Source organism: Heterodontus francisci, chromosome 37 (genome assembly GCF_036365525.1).
Source record: "Heterodontus francisci isolate sHetFra1 chromosome 37, sHetFra1.hap1, whole genome shotgun sequence".
Taxonomy (NCBI): Eukaryota; Metazoa; Chordata; class Chondrichthyes; order Heterodontiformes; family Heterodontidae; genus Heterodontus; species Heterodontus francisci.
In genome coordinates, this window is record NC_090407.1 from 38,292,673 (window position 1) to 38,308,301 (window position 15,629).

General features: G+C 41.2%; 1 protein-coding gene across 1 annotated transcript in view; it reads right to left on the reverse strand.

Moving 5' to 3' along the window:
* sh2d5 (SH2 domain containing 5) overlaps nt 1–15,629 on the reverse strand; it is a 77,513-nt gene that overhangs the window by 50,135 nt on the left and 11,749 nt on the right. The window contains exons 2-4 of the mRNA XM_068016809.1: nt 9,296–9,553; nt 8,707–8,790; nt 6,439–6,604 (exon numbers count right to left, since the gene is read on the reverse strand). Of these exons, the coding sequence (XP_067872910.1) occupies nt 6,439–6,604; nt 8,707–8,790; nt 9,296–9,553 (508 nt within the window). The remainder of the gene's footprint in view (nt 1–6,438; nt 6,605–8,706; nt 8,791–9,295; nt 9,554–15,629) is intronic.

The following is a 15,629-nucleotide window of genomic DNA, read 5'->3' on the forward strand; positions in this document are numbered from 1 at the left end:
AGTGGAGTTCTCCAGGGGTCAGTGTTGGGAACCTTGCTCTTCCTGATATATATATATATATATATATATATATATATATATATATGATCTAGACCTTGATGTACAGGGCACAATTTCAAAATCTTCAGATAATACGAAACTTGGAACAATTGTGAACTGTGAGGAGGATAGTGTAGAATTTCAAAAGGACATAGACAAATTGGTGGAATGGGCGAACAAGTGGCAGATGAAGTTCAATGTGGAGAAAAGTGAACTGATTCATTTTGGTAGGAAAACCATGGAGAGACAATATAACATAAAGGGTACAACTCTAAAGGGGGTACAGGAGCAGAGTGATCTGGGGATATACTTGCATAAGTCTTTGAAGGTGCCAGGACAAGTTGAGAGAGCTGTTAGTAAAGCAAACAGTATTGTATGCTTTATTAATATGGGCATAGAGTACAAGAGCAAGGAAGTTATGTTGAACTTGTATAAGACGCTAGTTTGGCCTCAGCTGGAGTATTGCGTCCAGTTCTGGGTACCGCACTTTAGGAAAGATGTGAAGACATTGGAGAGAGTACAGAAAAGATTCACGAGAATGGTTCCAGGGATGAGGAACTTCATTTACACAGATAGATTGGAGAAGTTTGGGCTGTTTTCCTTGGACAAGAGGAGGCTGAGAGGAGATTTGTTAGAGGTATTCAAAATCATTTGGGGTCTGGACAGAGTGGATAAGGAGAAATTGTTCCCACTCATGAAAGGATCGAGAACAAGAGGGCACAGATTTAAAGTGATTGGCAAAAGAAGTAAAAGTGACATGAGGAAAATCTTTTTCACGCAGCGAGTAGTTAGGATCTGGAATGCACTGCCTGAGAGTGTGGTGGAGGCAGATTCAATCGAGGTCTTCAAAAGGGAATTAGACTGTTATCTGAAAAGGAAGAATGTGTAGGGTTACAGGGAGAAGGCGGGGAATGGCATTAGGTGAACTGCTCTTTTGAAGAACCAGTGCGGACACGATGGGCCAAATGGCCTTCTTCTGCGCTGTAACAATTCTGTGATTCTGTGCCATATATGTTGAGTGAACTGCCCAGTAAACCTGTGACATCTATTTGTGTTGTATCTGATATTTAATGCGTAATTTGTAATATATTTAATATATAAAGATCGTGATTTGTCTGTTAACTCATGTTTAATTTATGTTGATTTTGGATTGAATATTAAAGTAAAAATTATAAAAGTGAAACCTTGTCCTTTTTTTGTATTGGGGTTGTTTAGTAAATTCAGTTCTTTTAGTTTGTTGATCTCCACAGGGATCAAAACAAAATCCCTTCTTAAATAGGGACACCAAAACTGTACACAGTATTCTAGGTGTGGTCTCACCAATGCCCTGTACAGTTGTAGCAAGATGTCGCCACTTTTATACTCCATCCCCCTTGCAATAAAGGCCAACATTCCATTTGCTTTCTTAATTACTTGCTGTACTTGCGTGCTAACATTTTGTGAGTCATATATGAAGACACCCAGATCTCTCTCTACCGCAGTGTCCCTCCACTTAAATAATATTTTGCTTTTCTATTCTTCCCACCAAAGTGGACAACCTCACATTTTCCCAAATTATACTCCATCTGCCAAATTTTTGCCCCCTTAACCTATCTATATCTCTTTGCAGACACTTTGTGTCCTCCTCACAACTTGCTTTCCCACCTATCTTTGAATTGTCAGCATATCTGGCCACAATACACTCTGTCCTTTCATCCAAGTCATTAATATAGATTCTAAATATTTGAGGCCCCAGCACTGATCCCTGTGGCACCCCAGTAGTTACAGTTTGCCAACCTAAAAATGACCCATTTATCCCAATTTCCTGTTCCTGTTAGTCACTAATCCTCTATCCATGATACTATATTACCCCCAATGCCATCAGCTCATTTCTGGTGTGGTAATCTTTTATGTGGCACCTCATGGAATGCCTTCGGAAATGAAAATACACCACATCTACCGATTCCCGTTTATCCGCCCTGCTCATTACATCCTCAAAGACCACTAATACATTTTTCGAACATGATTTCCCTTTCATAAAACTATGTTGACTCTACTTGATTGTATTATGATTTTCTAAATTTCCTGCTACCACTTCCTTAATGATGGATTCCAGCATTTTCCCAATGACAGATGTTAGGCTAACTGGCCTAAAGTTTCCTGCTTTCTGTCTCCCTCCTTTCTTGAATAGAGGTTTTCTAATCTGCTGGGACCTTCCACAATCTTGTGAATTTTGGAAGATTACCACCAATGCATCCATTATTTCTGTAGCCACTTCTTTTAAGACCCTAGGATGCAGGCCATCAGGTCCAGGGGACTTGTCAGCCTTTAGTCCCATTGGTTTTCCTAGTATTGTTATGGAAGTAAACTGGTAGATTTGAAACAGGCTAACATGATGTCCATCTTAAAAACAGGTTGAAAGGACAGATGTTGGGAACTACAGGGCCTTTTGTCTGGCATAAATACCAGGTAAAATAATAAAATTGATGATCAAAAATGTGCAACTTACCTGTATGATAACCTAGTAAACCAATATGGATTCAGAAGGGCAATAACCTGCCTGGTCAATGCCCTGATTGAGGAAGTGAAATCCCTTGCAAATCCATAGGAAGCCTTATGACTTAATTTTTTCATACAGAGGGAGAAAATGGTATCAAAGTAACTGAGGATGAAATTGAATGAGATCTCTGGGTTTTCGTAGGCTTGATTATCAACAGGTCTAATCACTGCAGCAGAGTAGCAAATCAAAAAAGCAAATGGAATGCTGATTTATATAGCAAAAACAGTAGAGTAAATTAATAGCAAGTTGTGCTTAAATTATATGGTGCTCAAGATGTATTCTAACCAGCGCACTATGTGCAGTTTTGCTCACTGAGACACAAGGGAGAAATTTCAGCAACGGAGCTGGAAAAGGGAAGAGCCAAAAGACTGATCCCTCATATCAAAGCACTAGATTGTGAAGAAAACTGGAGAAATCTGGTCTCTTCAGCCTTTAAAGGAGGCAACTAAGGGCAATGTTGTGACTCAGGTATTCTCCAAATGCTTTCCTCATGCCCAATAAAAAACCCTTCTGCAGAAAAACACTTGCTCCCTATAAGCTGAAATGTGACCTTATATGTAAAGTAAGTTAGGATCCAGCCTGTCCTGGGTGAACAATGAAGCCATTTAATGTCAATATGTACTAGAAATAGTGCAAGATATCACATTACCCTCCGGAGGGTGCATTGACTGCACCACTACCACCAAATGTTTGGCACTTAGAGGGTACCAAAGGTGTCGGCTGGGGAGCCATTCCAGCAATCCCCCACTCACCGAAGTTGCCACCACTTCCAGGATTTCCCACCAGAAGTGACAGTGGATGTCAACTATGTCCACCAAAATATGGGTAAGAATATTCAAATCATATGTTAATAACATGAACATAATAGGAAACCTTTCCCATTATTAACACCTCAACAAAAAAAAATGCTGGAAATACTCAGTGGAGAGAAAAACTTTCACATTTCAGGTCGATGACCATTCTCTCCACAGATGCAGCCTGACCTGCTGAGTATTACCAGCGTTTACTGTTTTTGTTTCAGATTTCCAGCACCTGCAGTATTTTGCATTTGAATTAACATCATAGCAACTGGGCAAAGGAAAAGATTTTAATGTTTTTTCAAGAATTTTTTTATTCTTTTGTTGTCACTGCAGGCCATGCATGTTATGTTGCAGCAGTCATCACAGTAATATCCCTTCCCTTTACCTGAAATGGGTGACTTGGCAGCAGTGCAAATACTGCCCAGAGCATGCCATAACTATGTAAATGAGGTTGACCCAGCAAGATCCACCAGGGTCAGCACTCACACCAACAGACCATATATGTCAGGCTAAGAACTCCAAATCAAGCTTAGTAAGAAACAAGATTAGCAGCAGCAAAGGCTCAATGGGGAAAGACCACAGTGTAAGGTCCCCCCACCAAGCTGAACTGAGGGGCTGGATCCATGGGAAACCCCTCAAACTGTATCATTAATATTTTCATTTGCTGTAAATGTAAAACTGTAATTGGCATGACAATTGTGAAATGGAAGGGTTGTGAAGAAACTCATGATAGTATTGAAGGAAACTGATCTCCCTTGCAATGTTTGTATTTTTTGGTGCTGTTTGAAACTGTTTGGCAATGTAATTTTTACAGATTTTTATGAATAAAGTATATTTTGGAAAAAAAAAATTAAGAAACAAGATTAATAGCAGTGTACATAAAACTCCTGCAGGTTGGTTAGTTTACAGTACTCTGCTTAAATTATCTCTTTCAAAACAAAACAAAAACCTCAAAGCTCTCACAGGATGTGGTATTGACACATTTTGTTTAGACAAGGAATCTGTGATAAGCAGTTTTACAAAGCTGAACCATTACGGAGTCCTTTGTAAACCTTTGCCCGTATAACAGGTGCAAGGAGCTGGCAAAAGGCCACGTTTAAAGTCAGTTTCTGGCGACAAACTTGTCAATTAAAACAGTCTTCAAAAGATACCAAGGTACCTTCCATTAGAAATCTCACTCAAACCTACACTCTCTTTTCGGCAAAGCAGAGATGCAGACCTATTGCATAGGGCTACTTGTTGAGTCAGATATCCTAACTAATGCACTTCCTAAGGCCTGATACAATAGTAAATAAAACAACTTGTAAATATGGGAAGATCATCATATTAATTATTTCTAACACCCGGATAGGATGTAAGTGTTCTCTCATTTATTGGATAGGGCAAAGGAACATCTATTCCACATAACTGGAAAAGTTGGAGATATTCCCTTAATTCCCTTGGTAATTCAATTCATTAAAGAAAAACAAAAATCCAAAATCACATTTTTTAAATGGCCATGCCATTGATGCTGGCATCTTTATCTCGACAATATATGTAATTCACCTAAACATGCTTCTTCCAGCAGTGAATTAACCAATATAAAATGTCTATAATCATGGCACAGCTACAACCCTCTCACCCAAGCCCCATCAAAAAATGAAATAGAAATTCTTATGATATTAAGAATGGATGTCGGAACAATCACAGGGACCTTACAGTAGTATATATATATATATATATATATAGAAGGTATAGAAAGGTAAATCCAGAACATTACATCAAACTAAATCATGACAGCAAGGGGACTAGTGTTCAAACTAATAAAAGACAATCTAGGGTTGATAACAGGAAATTCCTCTTCACCTGAAGCACGACCAATGTATGGAATGGACTTGCAGGTTGGATTCTATGATTCTATGTAGGGTCTTTCTGGATGAAGGAGTTAAGGTGGTCCAAACAGCCTTTTTTACCTACAGCTATCTTGTGAAGAGGAACATATACAAACATCAAATAGAAAGATATGCTTAAACAATTATAAGGCTGATGAACTCTATATTCTAAAATACAAAATACTATCTCAATTAACAATGCAGTTTCATGGTAAACATTAACTGGGCATAAATAAAATTACAGTGTCCTGTCATGCTAGGCCCCCACCTGCCAAGAATGAGGCACATTAATTTTGTCATGAACATTGATTTTAAACTGTTACTGGAGTGAAGAAAGGACTTGTTAAACAGATCAGCCATGGCTGGAAAATACATTTGCATATTGGAAGGACAATGGACCATTCGCTGACACATTCAACCCACAATGGACCTTGATCAGGTATTGTGTGTAAGAGCAGCATTCTAAGTACTGCTGTAATTCAAGACATGGTCAGACCAGTTAGTCACATGACTAACCTGCTTGGCAACCTGGGTTTTTCTGAATTCTACAAACAGTTTGAACTGAGAGTGTCTGTTTGCTCCTGGACTGAGAAGATCTCTCCTGTCTGCGTCCAGCTCTTTCTCACAAGCCTCTGAATCCACTGAAGACACATGAACTCCAAGAGAGAAAAGTCTCCTACAGCAAACAAGGTTTAAGAAGAATACTAGGCCCCAATGAAAAGCAAGATCTACCTAAAATTAAGGACTCTGCAGTGAGCTCGAAGAACCGTAATAACTACTCTTGCCTCAAACTTTTCTACTTTATTTTTCTTCTGCTCTTTTCTGTCTCTATTTGCATGTACGTATGGCGTATTCAGACTAGTGTGGGCACGTCATGTACCCATAGGCGTTAACCGAATTAGCGTTTAAGTTTAATAAATTTCAACTTTTCTTCTTTAAACCTAAGAAAGTCAGTTTGTGCTGGTTACTTTGCCTTATAATCGGAAAGCGGTGAACAAGGATTCACCAAGGGGAAGCCAAAAACACAGTGTGTTTCAAATTATACCCTGTTACAGTAAGACCAGGTGAAGGCTGAGAGGGACCCCTAGAAAGCTTTCTCACCTGGTAACCGTTATAAAGGAATAATTAAAATCATAGTTTTAACTTTCCAGTTCTCAGTTCGTGTGAAATGTAAATGCTTCATACTCACAGCCATCTGCTAGTGCTTGTTGAAATTGTCTCTTGAAGGTTGAACTCCTGTAAGCTCCCGACCTGATCCCTTTGTTGCGTATGGCTTTCTTTCGCACTAACGTTAGTGAAGAGAATGGACAATCTTCTAGTGATTTTTCAAATGGATCCAATTCTTTTGGCTGGGGCTAAAGATATAAACAAGTAGGCATTAGTTCAATTTTTATGGGGGGGGGGGGTTGTGGGAAGTGTCATTCCTACATTTTGATACTGTGATTAGTAGATTACAGCAAAAATGAATATGTTGAAGAACAGTGACATTTTTAACCTGTTCAGGGTACTTGGATTTGTTTCTGAGAATCCAGAAGTTTCTACAGAGGGTTAAAAATCAGAATTAATTTTGCGCATGCAGATGAATATCATAGATTGTTAAACTACATTTATTGGGAAGAGGGGCTGAAAAGGGTGAAAAAGAGAGATCCACATTACAACAGGATTTTCTTGTTGTTTGAAAGCAATGTCTGCTCCAAGAGTTTATGAGAGATTAGACAGGGTTGAAATTACCCTGAGGAGAGCAACCCATTTAGTCCCAGGAGATAACCCTTGTGCAGCTGGGATGTGAGAGGAATCAGCACAGTCCTTTATTTAGTACAGGGTTGTCCAACATTCAGCCAGAATCCGGCCCGCCAAAAGTTTTCATCCGGCCGGCCAAAGATGAGAAATTTCCGCTGGAATCCGCCACTGGCTTCTGCCGGCCCGCCAAAACTCTCTGTGACTGACAACAGCTGCAGCTGCTTTACTGACATGGCGGAGACGTCTCACTGAGCGTGTCCTCCTCTCCCAAGATAGCAGGTGCACTTCAGTACCTGCTGTTCTGGCTCCTTTAGTAAGATGGTGGTGCCCAGGCTGCCCGTTTGCCGGCAGTTCCAGCCCGAACACCATTCCGACTGCAGCCTTCCCAGCTTTGAGTTCAGGCCCCAGGCCCAGCGCTGGCTCTGCCTGAGTATAGACGCAGCATGGGTCGCAGGCCCCGCCCTCTTGCCCTCTATCACCATCACTGAGGAGAAACCGCCTGAGGAGGTGACTGGGCCCGAGCCCAGCCCCAGGGGGCAGGGTGTTAGGTTAATCGGGCCCCGGGAGCAGAGGGGTGGGGGGGGTGGTGTGCCACAGAGAGGAGGGGGGGTCATAGACGAAGAGCGAGAGTGAGACATACACAGAGACAGCAAGAGACAGAGAGAGACACACAGAAACAGAAAGAGACAGAGAAAGAGACAGAGAAGACAAAGGAAGAGAGACGGGACAGACAGACAGAGCGAGAGAGAGGCAGAGAGAGAGACACACAGGAGACAGACACAGAAGACAGAAAGAGACACACAGAGACAGAGAGACACACACACAAAGGCAGAGAAAGACACACACAGAAGCAGAAACACAGAGAGGGAGAGATGGGGACAAGACAGGAATCAAGATCATTCCTGACAGATGACTACATCACCCATGCAGGCAGACGTTGTCCACTATTACAAGTAAAAACAATGCCAGCTATCGCATTAAATCAGTGTTCAACATAGTGATGAGAGAGTAAGTTAATAAATTAGTCTTCTCATTTAAAGCTTGTTCACAAAAATGCACATTTTTTTGTGGTTTTGATTAATAGTAAAATAAATTTCTCATACCTTTCCCTTTCTGAAATTTGTTCACAGGCCCCCTATGTAGGACAAAAATTATAATGCGGCCACTTACACAAAAAGGTTGGACACCCCTGATTTAGCAGCTATGCATGACCCATGATCATAAAAAGCATGGAGATTTATATTCTAAAAATCAGAGTACATTGGAGACTCCTTCCTCTGCAAGTTACTTTACATGGAGTTGTTCTAGCCCTACTAGATTCTACCACCTCCCCGGTCAGTTGGTGGGACCAGGATAGAAAAATGTAATTTACTCGTATTTACTTGTGTTGCTAGCAAGCCAATGTTATTTAGGAACACACTTCTTTATTCACAACTCTCACTCTCTCTTCCACAAGAAACTTACAATATTCAGCACGTTAATCTAGTCTACATTTAATTGCATTAATTAGTAAGTAATGTGTTCATAAGAGTTGCAAAGGGAATTAGTAGCTATAACTCTACGAAAGCAGCAGTTAATATCAAATGCAAATTTCATGTTAATATAAGCACTGAGAAATATGTATGAACTGAAACCAATGTTTTATCTGTAATGCCTCTTTCAAGTCTAAAAAGGTAGGTTTCAGGTGAAAATAGTCACAACTTTATATGAAACATACCTTAGAACCACTTGTGGAATCATGTGCAGCTGTTTTACTGGTACAGCATCCATAGTTTTCACTTTTAATGGTTTCCTCAGGAGCCTGCAAGGAGTAGATTATATATGCACATGATTTTAGAGAGTTCAGATGTTTACCAGAAAACTCATGTTGTTACTCAATGACTGTGCAGGAAGTGGGGTGACTACTACCTTGTTGTTCAGGCACAGTGCTCCTATAGAGCAGTTATCTCACCATCCAGGATCAGTGAAACTGTGTCCCTATGTGTAGCCAGTCCTGTTATATATTAGGAACCAGAAGTGCCTACCTCTGCCTGAGAGCAATTGGCAATGAATCATCTGTTCTTAGAGACATTCTAACACATATTTCACTTTGTAATACCAGCTGAATATGTACCTGACAAAGTAAATCTTAGCAAAAAAAATATATATTTTTATACCTTTGAAGTAGCTTACTTCATTATTGTTTTTATTAGTGTTATTGTAGACTTTTCACAGTTTTTTGTGATAAATTAGTGATATCTACAGCTCTGTGAAAATATCAATCTTTTACTCATCCGTAAGCATAACACCCAGTCACTTTGCCTTACTATTTCTTCTGATGGTCTGATTTCCTCTTGTCGTGACAGTCTCTTGAAGGACACCAAGGCACTGACATTCAAGGAAACCTCCAGCTCTCCATAGCACTCTCTCACATGTCTTGTAGGAACAGTTGGTAATGGAGAGCTTGGTTGCAGGTGAGCTTCCTGGTTATGGTGGCAAGATATATTGCTCTGTTGTTCTCTCCTGTATTTCGTCCAGGAAGCAACCTGGAACAACCGGCACAGCTGCAAATTCAGAATAGTTGCCTGCAGTAGAAAGAGCTGTGTTAGACAGAGGATTGAAGACAAATACACAAACTCAAAGCACCAATCCAATCAATTGCTGGTCCAAACAACTTACTTTAATGGCATTACTAAGCCATTTGCCCTGAGTTACAGTATGATAATGACCCCAAACTTGGGACTTTAAAACTTTTTAATAAATATAATATACAGGATTCTCTATATATAATTAGTGTTACTGCATTACAAGCACAACAAATTGTGTTCATATAATACAACATTTGACATATTAGGGCAGATGGCCAAAAGTTTGGTCAAAGAGCTGGGTCTTAAGGAACGTTTTAAAGGAGGAAAGAGAGAAAAAGAGGCACAGCGGTTTATGGAGGGAATTCCAGAGTTTAAAACCCAGGCGGCTGAAGGCATAGCCACCAGTGGTGGAGTGATTAAAATTGGGGATGCTCAAAAGGCCAGAATTAGAGGGACGTAAATATCTCAGTGGGTTGTGGGGCTGGAGGAAGCTATAGAGATAGGGAGGAACCAGGCCAGGGAGGGATTTCAAAACAAGGATGAGAATTTTTAAAACCAAGGTGTAGCTTAACCAGAAGCCTATGTGGGTCAGCGAGCACACAGGTGATTGATGAACAGAACTTGGTGCGAGTAAGGACATGGGCAGCAGAGTTTTGGATGACCTGAAGATTACGGAGGGATGAACATGGAACGCTGGCCAGCAGTGTGTTGGAATAGTCAAGTCTAGTGGTAACAAAGGCATGGATGAGGGTTTCAGCAGCAGATGAGCTGAGGCAGGGCAGAGATGGGCAATGTTACAGAGGTGGAAATATGCAGTCTTAGTGATGGTGCAGATATGGGGCTGGTAGCTCATCTCAGGGTCAAATATGACACCAAGGTTGCGAATAGTCTGGTTCAGCCACAGACAATTGCCAGGAAGAGGGATGGAGTCGATGGCTAGGGCACAGAGTTTGGAGCAGGGACTGAAAACACTGGCTTCGGTCTTCCCAATATTTAATTGGAGGAAATTTCTGCTCACCCAGTACTGGATGTCAGACAAGCAGTCTAATAATTTAGAGACAGTGAAGGAGTTGAGAGAGGTGGTGCTGAGGTAGAGCTGGGTGTTGTCAGCGTACACGTGAAAACTGACATGTTTTCGGACAATGTCACTGAGGGGCAGCAGGTAGAAATAGGAGGGGACCAAGAATAGAACCTTGGGGGACACCAGAGGTAACAGTGCAGGAGCAGGAACAGACACCATTGCAGGTGATTCTCTGGCTACAATTAGATAGATATGACTGGAACCAGGCGAGTGCAGTCCCACCCAGATGCATGACGGTTGAGAGGTGTTGGAGGAGGTTGGTGTGGCCAACCATGTCAAAGGCTGCAGACAGGTCAAGAAGGACAAGGAGGACTAGTTTACCTCTGTCACAGTCACCTAGGATATCATTTGTGACTTTGATAAGAATCATTTCAATACTGTTGCCAGGATTGGAAAGATTCAAATATGGAGTTACAAGAAAGATGGGCATGGATTTGGAAGTGGACAACACATTCAAGGACTTTGGAGAGGAATGGGAGGTTGGAGTTGGAGATTATCAATGCACAATAAAATAACTAGCAATATAGTGTGGGCATTTTATGCCATATGTTTAAGAAAGAAATTGCATTTTATAGAGCTGTTCATGTGCTCAGGATATTGCAAAGCCCTTCACAGTGATTAATTATTTTGGAAGCATGGCCACTGTTATGTTGGCAAACACAGCAGCCAATTCACACACAACCAAGCCCTGCAAACAATAGTGACCAGTGAAACTTTTTGCTGATTGAGAGATCAATGTTGGCCTTGACACTAGGAGCACTCCACTGCTCTGAAGAGTGCCATACGATTTATTTTTTTACATACACCTGAAGTAAGCTATTTGAATTACATTGGATTTATTTCCCCCTTCTTCAATGACAATACATTCCAACAGTGCCACCAGATAGCAGACAACCTGGCTGATTTCTCTTTCCATTGCCCAGGGAGGCTGTGGCTAATTGTCACAGTTCTGCCACCCCAGCCGAGCTCACATAACTCAACGTAGATCAGGAACTGAACCTGGGACCTTCTAGTCTTTACTGCTCAATTACATGCTAGCTTTACCAACTAACTGATCAGTGGAGCATTATAACGTATTTCTATTGTGCTTGCAACAAAATAAAGGAATGTTAGTAGTTCTAACGGTTTTATATAAATCGAATGTGGTCGAATGTCAATCATCCTCTGCAAGAACATTCACAATAGAGAGTCAGGGACTGAAAGATAAAAAGAAGCATAATACTTAACAGACCAATTATTGGAAGAGAAATGGTCATTGTGCTGGAAATATCCACACTGTTTTGTATTAGTATTGAACAGGAAAAATGACACAGGCAACAGAAATGGTTTTTTAAAAATGTTACACTCAGATCATTATTAGTAAATATTGCAATTAAAAAGAAAACAATAAATTGCCAGAAATCTGAAATAAAAATGGAAAATGCTGAAAGAACTGAAAGGGTTTCTACCTGAACCTTTTACCCAATGTTTCACTTTATAAATACTTACACACTTGCTCCATGTTTGCGGCACTTTATATTTTTATTTAAGTAAATGCATTCTGAACACTTGGCTTCTCTACATTTCGTTTTCATAGGTTTTGCATTTTTACAAGTAGATTTTCTTTGACGTTCACCGATTGTTCAGAACCTAGGCCGTGGTTTCGTTTTGTTGTTTTATTAAATTTTGAGGGGTGATAACACTGGGCTTAGCATCAAGTACAGACGTCAGGTTTGGAACAGTCAGACACAAAGTAAAGCTTGATCTGCTCTGAACCAAAATTGTGCCTTGGCCCCAGACTCAGAACAGCCGCCCTTGCTGTAGCAGTGACACTTTCTCCCCTCACATTCCCTACTCCAGCTATTCCTGTGTCACTCTGAGTGGGACTGTAAATTTGTGTTAAATGAAAGACAATTTTGTTCTGCATGCTGATGCCATCTGAACTGGAAAAAGACTTTTCAAACTCATTTTTCATAGGGCCCTGACAGCCAATGGACGGGGGAGACTTTCATCCATTCAAACTGGGCTGATTTGAATCCAATTCCCAGGACAAAAGGTCGGTGTCTAAGCCACAGAACCACCCAGTTCCCCCAAATCATGGCTCCTGAGGTTCACTACAGTCCTCCAACGACAGCAGCTTGCTTATCACCGTAACACAGAATCACAGAAGATGGGCCATTTGACCCATCGAGTGGAATTTTCCCAGCCCATTGGTCTCTGAGGGCATGTTGCCCATGTCGGGAGGGCGTGACTGCTCAGTGAAACCTGGCGGCCTCCCACCAGCTCCAGGGCCCTCCGTTAGGGGCACTCCATGGCCCACGGAGTGGATCCAGTGAAAATGGTCTCCCTTGTGGCAATGGTGCCGCTGTGCTTCATGACCAATCCAGAACCTCTCCCCCACCCACCCCCCCCCCCCCCCCCCCCCCCACCCTGCCAAAAACCTCCAATGGCCGGGATGTGGCTGCCAGGCCCCGGCTTCCCCCCAACTTACCTGAATTGTCTTCGAGGGTACCCTCTGATTAGGCCGGCAGCTCTTGGGGGCAACCTGGCAGCGGCCTATTAATTGGCTGCCCCAGATCCCACCAGCTGCCGTAACAGGGTCATTTCCCGTATTTGGCCCCAGCAGCGGGACTTGCTGGTCATCAGCAAAATTCAGCCTGTCGTGTCTGAGCCAGCTCTTTGAAAGAACCTAATAAAAGTCCTAATTGCCTGTCTTTCTCTCCAGCTCTGATTTTTGTTTTGCTGTAACTAAGCAATTTACTGAAGCAATGCATCAGAATTGAGAAAAAAAGGTAAAAATATAGCAAGTTACCAGTACTGAAAGGTGCAGAACTGGTATAATATTATTTTATCCAGCATGCTACATAAGATGCTCAAGACTGAACCAGTCACAATACTTCATTCACAGGTATTTACACTATTGTCAGTATTTGCTGTGTATATGAGTGGCTTTTGTTTATTCTTTGCACCCAAAACGTTTCTTATATCTTCATAACAGATTAGGGTTTTTTAACTCATTACTTCCAGGATGGATATATGCTTCTTGCTGAAGGTGCAGTACTGCAATCCTGTAGAAGCTGCAATGACCTACACCACAAACTAATGCATCTAGATTCCAAAATCTGTCTTTCAAACCTCAGTATGAGATATTAGACTGAGGTCATCTGAGGTGGACATTAAAGATCACTCGGCACTACTTAAAGAACAGCAGAAGAGTTCTCCTGGTGTTCTGGTCACCATCTATCTCTCATTCAACATGTCCAAAAACAGATTAACTGCTCAACTATCTCATTTTCTGTTTGTGGGACCTTGGTTGTGAAGCATTCCAGATTGTCCTGAGAACATGAAGGGCACTATGTAAATGCAGATCTTTCTTTCCGTACAGATGCTCAATCTTCAACTGGTTTGGTGCCTGTCCGTGCTGTATAGAGAGCTATTATCTATGTACATAGAAACATTAGAATCTTACCACACATTTTAGATATACAGTGAAAAAAGTGGTGATGGTGAACATTTTTTTGGTCTATTTCCTTATCAAGCCACTTGACCATCACAATTTTTAATCAAAATACAGATTAGTGAAAAATTGTTAACTTCATTCAACGGCCAACTTGTCACTGAAGAAAGGAAAGATCCCACTTTGGTCAGGTCAGTGCTGTCATTACACCTAATACAGCTGAACATTTTTTTCTTAGTTTAAATGTGAATTGTCTCTATTCAGTATATTACAAAGCAAACTACCATACTGTAATTTCCAGATATCGCCAGTCAATGCAATTGAACATATGGCAAAAAAAGAATTTAATCACAAATTCTTTCAACAGAAAATCAGCAGATCCCCTGTCAAACCAGAACCAAACAGCAATTTGATTTTGCTTTGCTTCCCTGCCCCCCTCCCTCAGTTCCACATAGATATTTCTCCATCTTTCAGATCAGAACTATAAACCAAGGTCCCAATTGGTCTTTCTGCTGGACATATAAAAATCCATGGTACCATTCAAAGATGACTAGGGGAAGCTCTCTTGGTGTCCTGGCCAACCTTTATATCTCAACTAACATCACTAAAACAGATCATCAGATCATTTATCTCACTGCTGTTTGTGAGACCTTGTTATGCTCAGATTGGCTGCTACCTTATAACACTTCAATAGTACTTCATTGACTATAAAACATTTCAGAATATGAAAAGCAGTATATCAATGCAGGTTCTTATTTTCTTTCCCACGCAGCACAATTTAATATCCACAGCCATTTATCAATGCTGTGAGTTATCTCTCATGATTACTTCTGTGCTCTAGCACACTGAATTCTTTCAGAATTTGGACCGAAACTCCAGCCCAGAAATGCGGGATTGCAAAACAGGACATAGTGTCCTACGAGATATCCATTTTCTCCTCAAGTTCCACATCAGCTCAAGGGGGATTTGGTGGTGTGGTGGTAATGTCACTGAACTAGTAATCCAGAGACCTAGGCCACTGCCCTGGGGTCATGGGTTCAAATCCTCCCATGGCAACAGGCAGAATTTAAATTCAATTAATTAGTCAGTTCAATTAATTTTGTTAAAATCTGGAATTGAAAGCAAGTCTCTGTAAAAGTACCATGAAACTATCATCAATTGTTGTGAAAAACCCATCTGGTTCACAAATGCCCTTTAGGGAAGGGAATCTGCTGTCCTTGTCTGACCTACATGTGACTCCAGATCCACAGCAATGTGGATGACTCTGACATGGCCAGGCGAGCCTCTCAGTTGTCAAGGACAATTAGGGATGGGCAACAAATGCTGGCCTTGCCAGTAACACCCACATCCCATGAAAGAATAAAAAAAGTCACACAGTCTCCCCACAAAACAGATTTTCCTTCTTTAAATGACCAACAAACCAACACAGTACTAATGTATACGTTGCTGTTCACAGAAAACAGGTACAGTAATTTTGGTAGGAAGAATGAGGAGAGGCAATATAAGCTAAAGGATACAATTCTAAAGGGGGTGCAGGAACAGAGAGACCGGGGGGT